This window comes from Podarcis pityusensis, assembly GCF_964106645.2.
Source record: "Podarcis pityusensis genome assembly, chromosome: 10".
Lineage (NCBI taxonomy): Eukaryota > Metazoa > Chordata > Lepidosauria > Squamata > Lacertidae > Podarcis > Podarcis pityusensis.
In genome coordinates, this window is record NC_138035.1 from 20,413,172 (window position 1) to 20,423,835 (window position 10,664).

General features: G+C 44.8%; 2 protein-coding genes across 2 annotated transcripts in view; one reads left to right on the forward strand and one right to left on the reverse strand.

The window, feature by feature from the left end:
- WASHC1 (WASH complex subunit 1) overlaps window positions 1–2,909 on the forward strand; it is a 66,643-nt gene extending 63,734 nt beyond the window's left edge. The window contains exon 12 of the mRNA XM_080971627.1: window positions 2,795–2,909. The gene's annotated coding sequence lies outside the window, so the exon portion shown is untranslated. The remainder of the gene's footprint in view (window positions 1–2,794) is intronic.
- The window catches only part of DDX11 (DEAD/H-box helicase 11), a 28,172-nt gene that overhangs the window by 5,028 nt on the left and 12,480 nt on the right, over window positions 1–10,664 (reverse strand). The window contains exons 12-18 of the mRNA XM_080971993.1: window positions 8,869–8,945; window positions 7,973–8,093; window positions 7,247–7,381; window positions 6,720–6,832; window positions 2,801–2,873; window positions 1,432–1,535; window positions 665–814 (exon numbers count right to left, since the gene is read on the reverse strand). Coding sequence (XP_080828119.1) covers window positions 665–814; window positions 1,432–1,535; window positions 2,801–2,873; window positions 6,720–6,832; window positions 7,247–7,381; window positions 7,973–8,093; window positions 8,869–8,945 — 773 coding nt within the window. The remainder of the gene's footprint in view (window positions 1–664; window positions 815–1,431; window positions 1,536–2,800; window positions 2,874–6,719; window positions 6,833–7,246; window positions 7,382–7,972; window positions 8,094–8,868; window positions 8,946–10,664) is intronic.

Genomic DNA, 10,664 nt, shown 5'->3' on the forward strand with positions numbered 1-10,664 from the left:
CCTGTGTAGCATCTGCACCGTCACAGCAAGAGGATCTTCGCTATGCTTTTATTTTATTTTTTTATTAAAAACACCGATTTTGTCAGTAGGAAACTAAGGTTCAAATCCCCAATTGACTGTGATGCTCCTCAATTGGGTCCTGAGCAACCTGGTTATGAGGACACAAATTGAGAATCACACACACACACAACTGAATGGGTTTTTATTATGCAATGCCATATGTCCCGTTTGCTCATGATTTGTTGTGCTCACAATGAACTCTCAGGATTTAGCTCTCCAGGTTACAGAAGCTTAATTTTTGATTTGCAAAATAAATTTCAAATGGCCCTCATCTCTGGGCTCTTGTCTGCCTCCGCTGCAAACGGGCCAAGCTTGCTGTGCTTTGAGAAAGCATGGAGCAGCGCTTAATCTAATTTAGACCCAAGTACACCAATCAGTCGCCCAGCAAGTATTGCTTATTCATTATTGGGGGGGGGCGGGAGGGTGGAGGGGAATTGGACATATAAACAAACATCCTCTCTGCTTCACTGTGCAGGCAGCGGGAACAACTCAAGGAGAGGGAACAAAAAACAGAGCAGAGGGCTGTAATCAGCCAATAATGGTTTGATTCCGGAACGAATGGCTTCCGCCTAAAAGCACCAGCAGCACCCGGCCGAGCAATTACCTTCTTTTTAGAGGCCAGCTGGGTAAGCACCCCGGTCTTCTCCCAATGCGTATAAACCTGCTTCTCGTACTCGTAAGAGGGGAAGAAGCACACCACGCCCCCAGGGACGACGTTGCACAGGTTGCAAAGGATCCGGCCCGCCTCTGCCATCTAAAGAGAGAAAAGAAGCCACCACAATCTTTAGGGCACCGGATTCAAAAGGCACTGCCTGTTGAATAAACATTCACAAACTTCTTATTGATAACATCTAGATAGATAAATTAAGGATCTGCACAGTTTTGTAACATGCAGAAAATAACATATGTTGATAAACCAGAGAGAAGAGCTGAGGAAGTCTTGGGGGGGAGGGGGGCTATATTTTGGGCAGGAGGGAGGGGAAAATAGGGGGGATTTTTAAGGATGATATGTTTTTTGATAAAATGTTATGTTGAAATTACTAATAAAAATATTTTAAAAAACAAAACAAAAGCCACTGCCTGTATTAAATATTAGGCCCGGAGGAAGCAGCCAGCCCCCAAACCCCACCCGCTACCCTCCTCTCCTTCACCCCATTTGTTCTAGCAGCGGCTTATTATTTTGTACAGAGCATATTGCGAGTTCTGAAAAGGCTATCAGAATGGAGTAAGTTTTGCTACATCCCAACAGCTGCTGTGATAACAGAATGCTGGGCTCGATGGGTGCCAAGGCCTATTGCATCTCCCCCCCAGCAAGCTCAAAACATGAAGCGACATATCTTGAACAGTCAAAGCAATGGGACGGATACTGACCATCTGAGGTAGGCCTCGCTTCTCATAAGTGAATTCCAGCTGCTGGTTGGATGGGCCGCTGCAGAGGATGATGGGTAAAATGTTGTCTGGCGGAATCACGTGACCTGACAACATATAAGCAGGTAGAAGGAATGAGAGGCAGTGAAGCTGAACAGCCGTCCTTCGTCATAGCCGCTTGGAAGCAAAGCCGTACCTGAATCCACCTTTGGACCCACAGGCCACCACCAGATTTCAGTGGTCAAGCAAATTGTGTGGTAGAGTCACCTTAAAGCGAGCCAATAAAAACACAAGGTGTAATTTAATCAGAGCAAGGATTCCTTAGTCCCTGACTGAACGCTTGAAAGTCACAACTGAAGGGGTGACATGGGAAGCAAGGTGGGATGTGAGTTTGGCACTGACACCTGTGCATAACACAAATAGCTGTGGATTCTCATAGCAAGCACTGATTCTGTCTGGGGACTGGCATGAGCCACGCTGACTGCTGATTTCGTGACATTTCTTCTCAGCCTGGAGATCTGTAAACAGGCATATTTCCATGGCAACACCCACGCCTTCAAGATTCTCTCCTCCTAAAGAAACAATGCCCTGAATCACTCCTACTTTGGCAAGCGGGAGAGAAAGATCATTTGGCTCTTAACTATCATATGCTAATAGCAAATTCGATTACCCAAGTGTGAATCCTTACACAGCCAAAAGGGCACCACCCACAAACAAAACTGGGGGAGGTAGGAATGCTTAGGGAAACCCCAAGGTTTGAAAAGTAGAAAAAAGAGAGAAAGCCTAAGTGGACACCACACACACACAAACACACACACACACACACACACACACACACACTCACTCAACACTCCAATGCAGACAAGTTCTCAGTGGGCAAGGAATGACAACTGACTTGGGGGGCATGGATTGGAGTCTGCTGGAAGCAGGCATGGCTGGCTGGAACCCTGAATGGGAGCAGTGTTTTGTTGCAGGTCCCACTTGTCCCAAACATGATGTCCCTGTCCTACAGTCATGTTCATATGGCAGGAAGCCCTAGTTAATTCACTGGAACTTGCAGCCATCGTTGCATTTTCCATCTTGGGTGGAGGGAGGAAAACAGCAGTTCTGGCCCTTTTGCTTTCAGCTTATTGCAAGTACAGCTGCATTCGCCAGTATGGATGCTGCCAGGGATTCCCCGTGTGAAGTGGTGCTGGAGGTGGGAGGCCACTGGGCTGCAGCATTTCGGCAGGCAAGGATGGAGCAGGGAACGTTTTGCTACACACAGTGCCATAGCAACAGGCAGGCAGGGTCCATCTGCCCACTGCAATTTGCTGGATGATAATAGTAATTTTAAAAGCACTCCTTTCCCTTCCCTGTCTCCGAGGCTCACCGCAGGAGAACTCCTCGATCCTGTCGGCACCGACACCAGCGCAGACAAGCAGTTGCTCCCGGAAATCGGCCACCTGCAAGTCACAAGGCTTTCATAAAAAACTAGGAAGGCTCAAGCAGCAGGCAGGGCTAGATGGGCTCGTGTGCTCTGCCCTTGATTTTGGCCAAGGTCACCCAAGTCCTCCTACCCAGAAACCAAATCCTGCTACCTATGTAGGAAGCTACTGTATATATACCAGTTCTTGCTACTTGTCCGTAGAGCCCAGTATTGTCTACTCTGTCTGGCAGCAGCTCTAAAGAGATCTGCTAGCTGAGATCTTTTTAAGTGTAAATTGCAAGAACTGGACCTGGGTGTCCTGCATGCAAGGAATGAGCTCCCTTAGCAAACTATGGTCCAGTCAGACACACTGACCCATTGCACCACGGGAAGAAGCCATTCAAGAGACTGAACCAACCCTCTCAGCATATCGCCTCCCTGTTTCTGAGATGCCTACAGAACCTCCCAGAATCCCTTTCACCCACAAGGCAAATATTTCAGTGGTGCACTGTAGTAATATTCAGCTCTGGTTGCCAGCCTGCCCTATGACTTTAGCTGCTGTCAGGCTAGCTTTTATGATTTATAGCTGTTTTTCTGCAATTTTATTGAATCTGTATCTTGTCATCTGCCCTGGGAATCTGCTAAAATGAAAGGTGGGTTATAAATGCACCTAATAAAATAAATAAGCAAAACAAAGAGCAGGCCCAACTCTTTCCATTGCATCTCCAGAGCACACAAGTAAGAGAGCAACTTTCTAATAAATTTATCACTCTGGTGTGTGGTCTTTTCTTAATTTTTTTTTCTGGGCTCCACTATGTTTTAAACTCTTGTTGCTTACTTTGAATTTTTTTGGAACTTTTAAAAAAGTTTTAAAGTATTAATGTTGTATTATCTTGATTTTATGCTCTATAAATGCCTCGAGCAGACTTTGTTCAGAAAGGCAGCCTAAAATAAGTAACGTTCAAAAATAATATTCAGAAACCCTCAGTGAAAAGTCTTTCAGATAATGCCTGCGTTGCAAGACAAACCCAGATTTGCAAACTACAGTGGTACCTCGGGTTACATACGCTTCAGGTTACATACGCTTCAGGTTACAGACTCCACTAACCCAGAAATAGTACCTCGGGTTAAGAACTTTGCTTCAGGATGAGAACAGAAATCATGTTCCAGCGGCGCGGCGGCAGCAGGAGGCCCCATTAGCTAAAGTGGTGCTTCAGGTTAAGAACAGTTTCAGGTTAAGTACGGACCTCCGGAACGAATTAAGTACTTAACCCGAGGTACCACTGTATCCTTAAGGCTGGCTGTACACCAGCATGTTCTCAACATCACAACTGAACTGTGACACCAACCAGTTGTATGCCACATCTGGAAGACCAAAGTGGCATTTGCACCACAAGGTTGGTGTGTAATTATTAGGCTGCATCCAGAAGACTAAATGGCCACAAGATCATTTGCAAAGCTTGTGCCTTCCCACATTTCAGGAATACAGTGCATACCCTGACCATTTCTCTGATTTCTGTCCCATCTGACTTGCTTTTCCAGATGGTGCAACTCGCATCTCCCTCAATCCCACTGGCCATGCTAGGAAATGAAGTACGGTACTGCCACCAAGTGGCTCCTTCATCACATCATCAGATTTTGTTTATTTTATTCCTTTCTATATTGCAAACACAGAACCATTAGAGTTGGAAGGGACCCCTGGGGTCATCTAGTCCAACCCCCTGCAATGCAGGAAACTGCAGAACCCCATCCAGTTTGAAACCATACCAAACCCAGCTTAGCTTTGCAAATGTGCTAACTGTTTTATTGCTGCACTGCTAGGAGAACACTATCAGATCTCAGTTAAAAGCGAAACACCCTAAAAAATAAAAAACTGAAGCAAGATGTATTCAAGAGAACAGCAAGGACAAAATGGGCCATCTAACAAGGTTTTTTTAAAAACAAAAAACAAATGCATCTTTTTTTTCTTAAGAAGGTTTGCTGAAGTAACTAAGCCTTTTATAGTTGGCACCTAAAGCTCACAGCAGATGGTGCCAGCTTGATTTCATGAGGCAGAGAGTTCCACAGTCCCCATGACGCCACACTCAATGCACAACTTCTCGTCATGGACAGCTCACATGCCTCAGTGGCCGAATACGAAGACTGTGCAGTGGTCAAGGGAATAAGGTGGCCTTTTTAAGTACATAGGAAGCTGCCTTATACCGAGTCAAGCAATTGGTCCATCTAGCTTAGTACTGTCTACACTGACCGGCAGCAGCTCTCCAGGGTTTCAGGTAGAGGTCTTCTACCAGCCCTACTTAGAGATGCTGGGGACTGAACCTGGAGCCTTCCACATGCAGAGATGCTCTACCACTGAGCTGCAGTCCTCCCTCACAGTACACAGAACCCAGGTTGCTTTGGGCTTTATAAACCAATGTTAAGGCCTTGGAGACAGATCACTGGCAGCCAGTGCAGCTCCATAATCATGAACCAGTGAAGTTGCATTGTTTTTATCCTAGCTGCAGAATTTGGAGCAGGAAGTATTGTAACCTTGCACAACAAGGGGCTCGAACCCACGATGTCTCATGCTCTACCAACTGAGCTATGCATTGTCAAAGCCCATTCTCCTCCCTCTTCCCCAGTTATGAAGGGGCTTGTACTGGCCTCGTATGGTACAGCTTAGAGCTATGGGGCTGTAAAGAAATCCATACCAACAATTTTCATACCTAGTTATACGAACATATGAAGCTGACTTAGACCAGATGAGACCACTGGCTTCATCTACCTCGGCATTGTGCCCACTGACTGACGGCAGCTCTACAGGGTTTCAGACCGTGAACATTCCCAGCCCTACGTGGAGATGCCAGGGATTGAATTTGGGATCTCGTGTGTGTGTGTGTGTGTGTGTGTGTGTACGCACACACCTTAAGCAGGAAAGCATAAGTAACAAAAACATTCCTCCCTGACTTTTGAAACATGCAAGACAGCAGAGCCCCCTTCCAACTGGGATTGCTGATTAGCTATACACCCAAGGTTTACTCCTTTCCCCACCCCCTATATTCTGCAGCTCCACTTATACGCTGCCAGCAGCTGGGGCTCAGATGCAAAAAGCCTGGCAGAGACTGGTCCTGCCACCATGGTGTTACTGAAATCTTGATTTTTCTGAAACGACCCCTCCTGGCAAGATCACCGCTTGAAGGTCAAGCACAAGAGGCTAAGGATCCAGGAGTTATCAAAAGCAGCAGGCAGCCTGAAGAAATAGGGCAAAGAAGCACAGGCTTGAATGTCAAGCTTCTAATAAATAATAATAATAATAATAATAATAATAATAATAATAATAATGTGAGCCAAAGACTCAAGGAGGCACCTTATAAACCTAGCAGACTCTGTTCTTTTGCCAGGAAGGGCCTGCTCCATAAAGGTTGTGCAGTATTTGTTTAGGTTGTGTACACCACCAGTTTAAAGTGGATTTGGGGCCTCCAGTTGTGCAAGTGTTTGACACCATCCACATACTGTTGTCATCCAAAGGGAAGCCTACACTCCCCCTCCAACGCTTATTTAATTCAGATTTTCCTGATCCTTCGATAACATGATAGGAGAGGAAAAACCTGACATAAAATTGTTACCCAAAGGAGGGCATTCTGAAGTGAATTATGTGAGCTTTCCCCCGCCCCCTCTTTATGTGCATGGTGATTGATGGGTCCCATCTATCACCAAGGTTACAATACTTCCTGCTCCAAATTCTGCAACTAGGATAAAAGCAGTGCAACTTCGTTGGTTAACCTTCAGTGTGAGTTCATAGCTTCCTAAAGACAGCATGTAGCCCCTTCTACCACTGCCTGCTTGTAAGCAACCGCTCCTCAGATCAAACAAAAGTCTAGAGGTGTAAAGAAATGTCTCTCACCGGCTGCATGGTGCCTCCAGCAATGACCACGGCCCGACACTCCTTCAGCACCTGGGCAAAGTGCACCGCCGGATTCAGAAGAAGAAACTTGAGGCTGCTCTGAGCTAAAGTGCCTGGAAAAGGAAAACAGAATCATAGAATTGGAAGGGACCCCAAGAGCCATCTAGTCCAATCCCCAGCATTGCAGGAATCTCAGCTAAAGCATCCCTGACAGTGGCCATCCATCTACCCAACACTGTAATTTCGCCTAAAGATACATTTTGAGAACATTGGGGGGGGGGCGGTTGACATCACCATCGCTGCCTGTACCAGAAGAGCACTGTTGGTTTTCCTGTCCAACTTCTGGCTCCAAGCAAACAGATCCTTGAGGATTTTCAGGCTGCTTTGAACTAAACTGGGGGGGGGGGGCTCTTGCAAGGAGAGTGGCTTTACAATCCTTAGCCCAGGCCTCGATCTATACTAGCAACTGCAATTTTAGTTAGTTAAATAATGTACTTAAAACATACACCCATCAACTTGCCCCGTACCTTGCCGGGTGAGGATGACTCTTCCATCTTGGTTTGCATTTGTGAGCGCAGCCAGGAACCCCTCAATGTGCATTAGAGGAGATGCCATTTTTGGCTGCTCATCCTCAGCCTCTCCAGGGGAGCTGTGTTGAGTCCCTGCAGACCAAAAGAGCAACCTCAGCTGGTGAATTTAGTGCCACAAAGCCAGGGGATGCTCAGCTGCTAGGAGGGTAACAAGCTCAGAAGACCATTTTCGTTCATACCACATCTGAAAATTGTTAATGAGATCAAGCAGAGAAACTGATGAAACTCTTGCCAATGCAAGTTTTCTGCTCGTGGTCTAAGTGCCCTGTGTAAAAATGCCCACAGCCCCATCAAAACTTAATTTATTTTGGAAAGAAGGAAAAAATTCAAGCTGTTTCCCCCTAACTGAAGAAACGGCATTCAGAAAACAGCTTCGGTAAATTAACTTGCTCCCCAGGGTGGAGTGAATGGACACACCCTGGTCCACATGGACCTGAAGCTCTTGCATGCTTGAAAAGGCCCCATTCATTTCCACCAAGTGAGCAAACCCATACATGTAAAAGAATACATGTGGGTCCTCTGATTCCATTGAGAGGAAGGGCAGCACGCACAGGCAGAGGATACACCAGCATCCCCATGGGGTTACGAAATCACTGCACTGGCAACCATTATAATTGGTTCTGCCTTTTCTAGCCCATTTCACAACTCAACACCTGAGCTCACCTTCCTTCTCTTGCCTCTTGTTCAAGGTTTGCAGGAAATTCTGCAAGCCCGATATCTTCTGGTCTTCTTTCCGAGTTTTCAGAGCTCCAGACGCCCCATACCTTTCGATAAAGCCAAAGAGCTGCCAAAATGTAGACAGATTAGAAGTAGTATTAAGGTATTGCCCATAACAACTGGTTCTACGCTCAGGGACCTTTGCTGCAAAGTCTGCAGAATCTCGCATGGTAAAACTTTAGAACCCACTGCAACTTCTACATTCAGACAATGTACAGGTTTGGCTATAAAGTGATGCCCAATTGGCTGGGAACACTGTAGAAAGGAGATGAAATGTATTTTTTGCTATTCATTCTTTGTTAAGCTTATTGTTGTTGTTGTTGTACTGTATTATTATTATCTTGCATTTTTATTCCTCTTTCTGGCTGTTTTAATTATTTTTTTACTTTGATATTTTGCTTGTTGCATTTGCAAATCTTATAAAAACATTTTTTAAAAAAGAGTAAGGAGACAGAAGCCCTAACCAGGAATAAAATGGTATCAAAGCAGCAGCAGATATGGGAACAGACAAAAAAAAATTAAAACAATATTTTCATTATTAATTTCCACCCCCAGAAAATAGTCCCCTCCCCAGTGCTACCTTTTTGCTCTGAAAATTCAAACTGGCAACCATTCACAGCAACTTTATATAAGTGACCTTTTGTGTGAAATTGCAGAAATCAGTTCCATTAAGTACCTCGGATTTTCTTTACAGGGGAGAAAGGGGGGGAGAGTTTCTAGTCCCCAAGACTGCAGAGAGAAACCTGCAAAAATGTTGCAGCAACAAGCAGCTTTTGTACAGGCATCTGAGCAGAAAGTACCTGCCCCCATTCTAGCAGAATAAAAGGCAGAAAGAACAATACCTTCCTGCTGATGAGGCTTTTCGCACAGTAGTGTTGAACCTGTTGGAAAAGAGAAAGAGAACACACAATGGAACGCTCTTACTCATCTTATTTGCTTAGCTCCATATCCCAGCCACCTCTGTTCAACTGTCACAACTCAACTACTAGTTGCTCCAGCAGAAGACTGAACTACACTTCACTTCACAGGTTTAAGTTAGAGGTGGATTTGTAAGAGGCAGAAGCAAGCAGTCCTCCAAAGGATTCCTACCACGCTCCAAGGATGCTCAAGCTTCGAGAGTTGCCACTCGGCCACTGCCAAGCATGTGGCTGGCTCTTCCAGAAGGAGAAAGTCCTTGATCATTGTTAAGTAACATACACATGCATTTTCTTCTGGAAAGATGGAGTATGTGCCTTGCTAGTAGAAAACCAGCACCATAGAGAGGAAGTGGGGTAAACGTTTCCCCCCCTTCCTGATGTGCTAGATTTGCATGCATGGAGTATATAATTTTTAATGCTTCTCCAAATAAGAGCAGAGCTGACACACAGTCAGAAACAGAGTAGCCCATTTTATATTATCATTCTGGTTAGATCAGGCCAGGTTTCAATAGAGGATAAAAGAGGGAATTGACCAAAATAATAGACTGGGGGGGGGGGCAAATAAATTTGAAATGGGTCCCACACCACTGGTTGGGTGGTCCCTGGGTCTGGTAAAGCCCTAAAGACCTCTGGTGGAAACAAGAGGTCTGTTATAATATCCAATTTTGCATATTTAAAAGATTTAGATCCTAGCCTCAAGTGCAGCCATTTCCAGAATAGGTTACCTTACCTAGCTTCTGCTGTCTGCCTTTGACACCTGACATTCCGTTTGTAAACTGTTTGAATTGGTTTTAATACTGCGTTTTTATATTGTTTTCACCTGCCCAAAGACCTTATGCTGATGGGCAGGAAAGAAATTCAAGAAACCCTATGAATAAGTTTTTAAAAGTGTAATACTACAAACCAGTGTAGATAATATCTATTAAATTAAACTCAGAAGATGCTGCAGATGATTCAAGCAGACCTATCTCACATAAATGCCTGGGAAAACAGGTTATGTTTTAAGCTGGCACCGGAAGGAGAATGTTGTCAACGCCAGGGCAGGGCCAGAGCTCAGTGGTGGGGAATCTGATTTGCATGCAAAAGGTCCCAGGTTCAATGCCTGGCATCTCCAAGGAGGGCTGGGAACATCCTCTGCCTGAAATTCTGGAGAGCCATTGCCAGTTAGTGAAGACGATACAGTGCTAGATGGAACAATTTGGTATAAGGCAGTTTCCTATTGTCCTTACTTCCATGGGGAGGGCATTCCACAGCCAGGAATAGGCCTTCTCGCATGCTACCACTCACTTTCCCATCCCTGAATATCAGGAAGCCCCACCCCCCGCACTGTGGATGACAACTGGAACTTCTTGTTCATGAAAAAAGGGGGAGCTGACTAAAGGGAACACCACCACTTTAAATTTCGTTGCTTAACAAGTCCAGAGGAGAAAATAAAAACACATACTGGAATGCAGTATGTTTTGATTTGGAAACAGAGCATATTATTATTATTATTATTATTATTATTATTATTAATACTATTATTATTATTACTATTATTATTACTATTATTAAGATTTATATACCACCCTTCATCAAAACATCTCAGGGTGGTTCACAAGCTAAAAATACAAATAAGTAGTTGAAACAAAAACAACAAAACACTCTTCAGAGCTTGGATGTGAGTTCTCAGCTTCACACAAATCCTATCAGCACAATTCCAGGACACTGGAACAAACCAA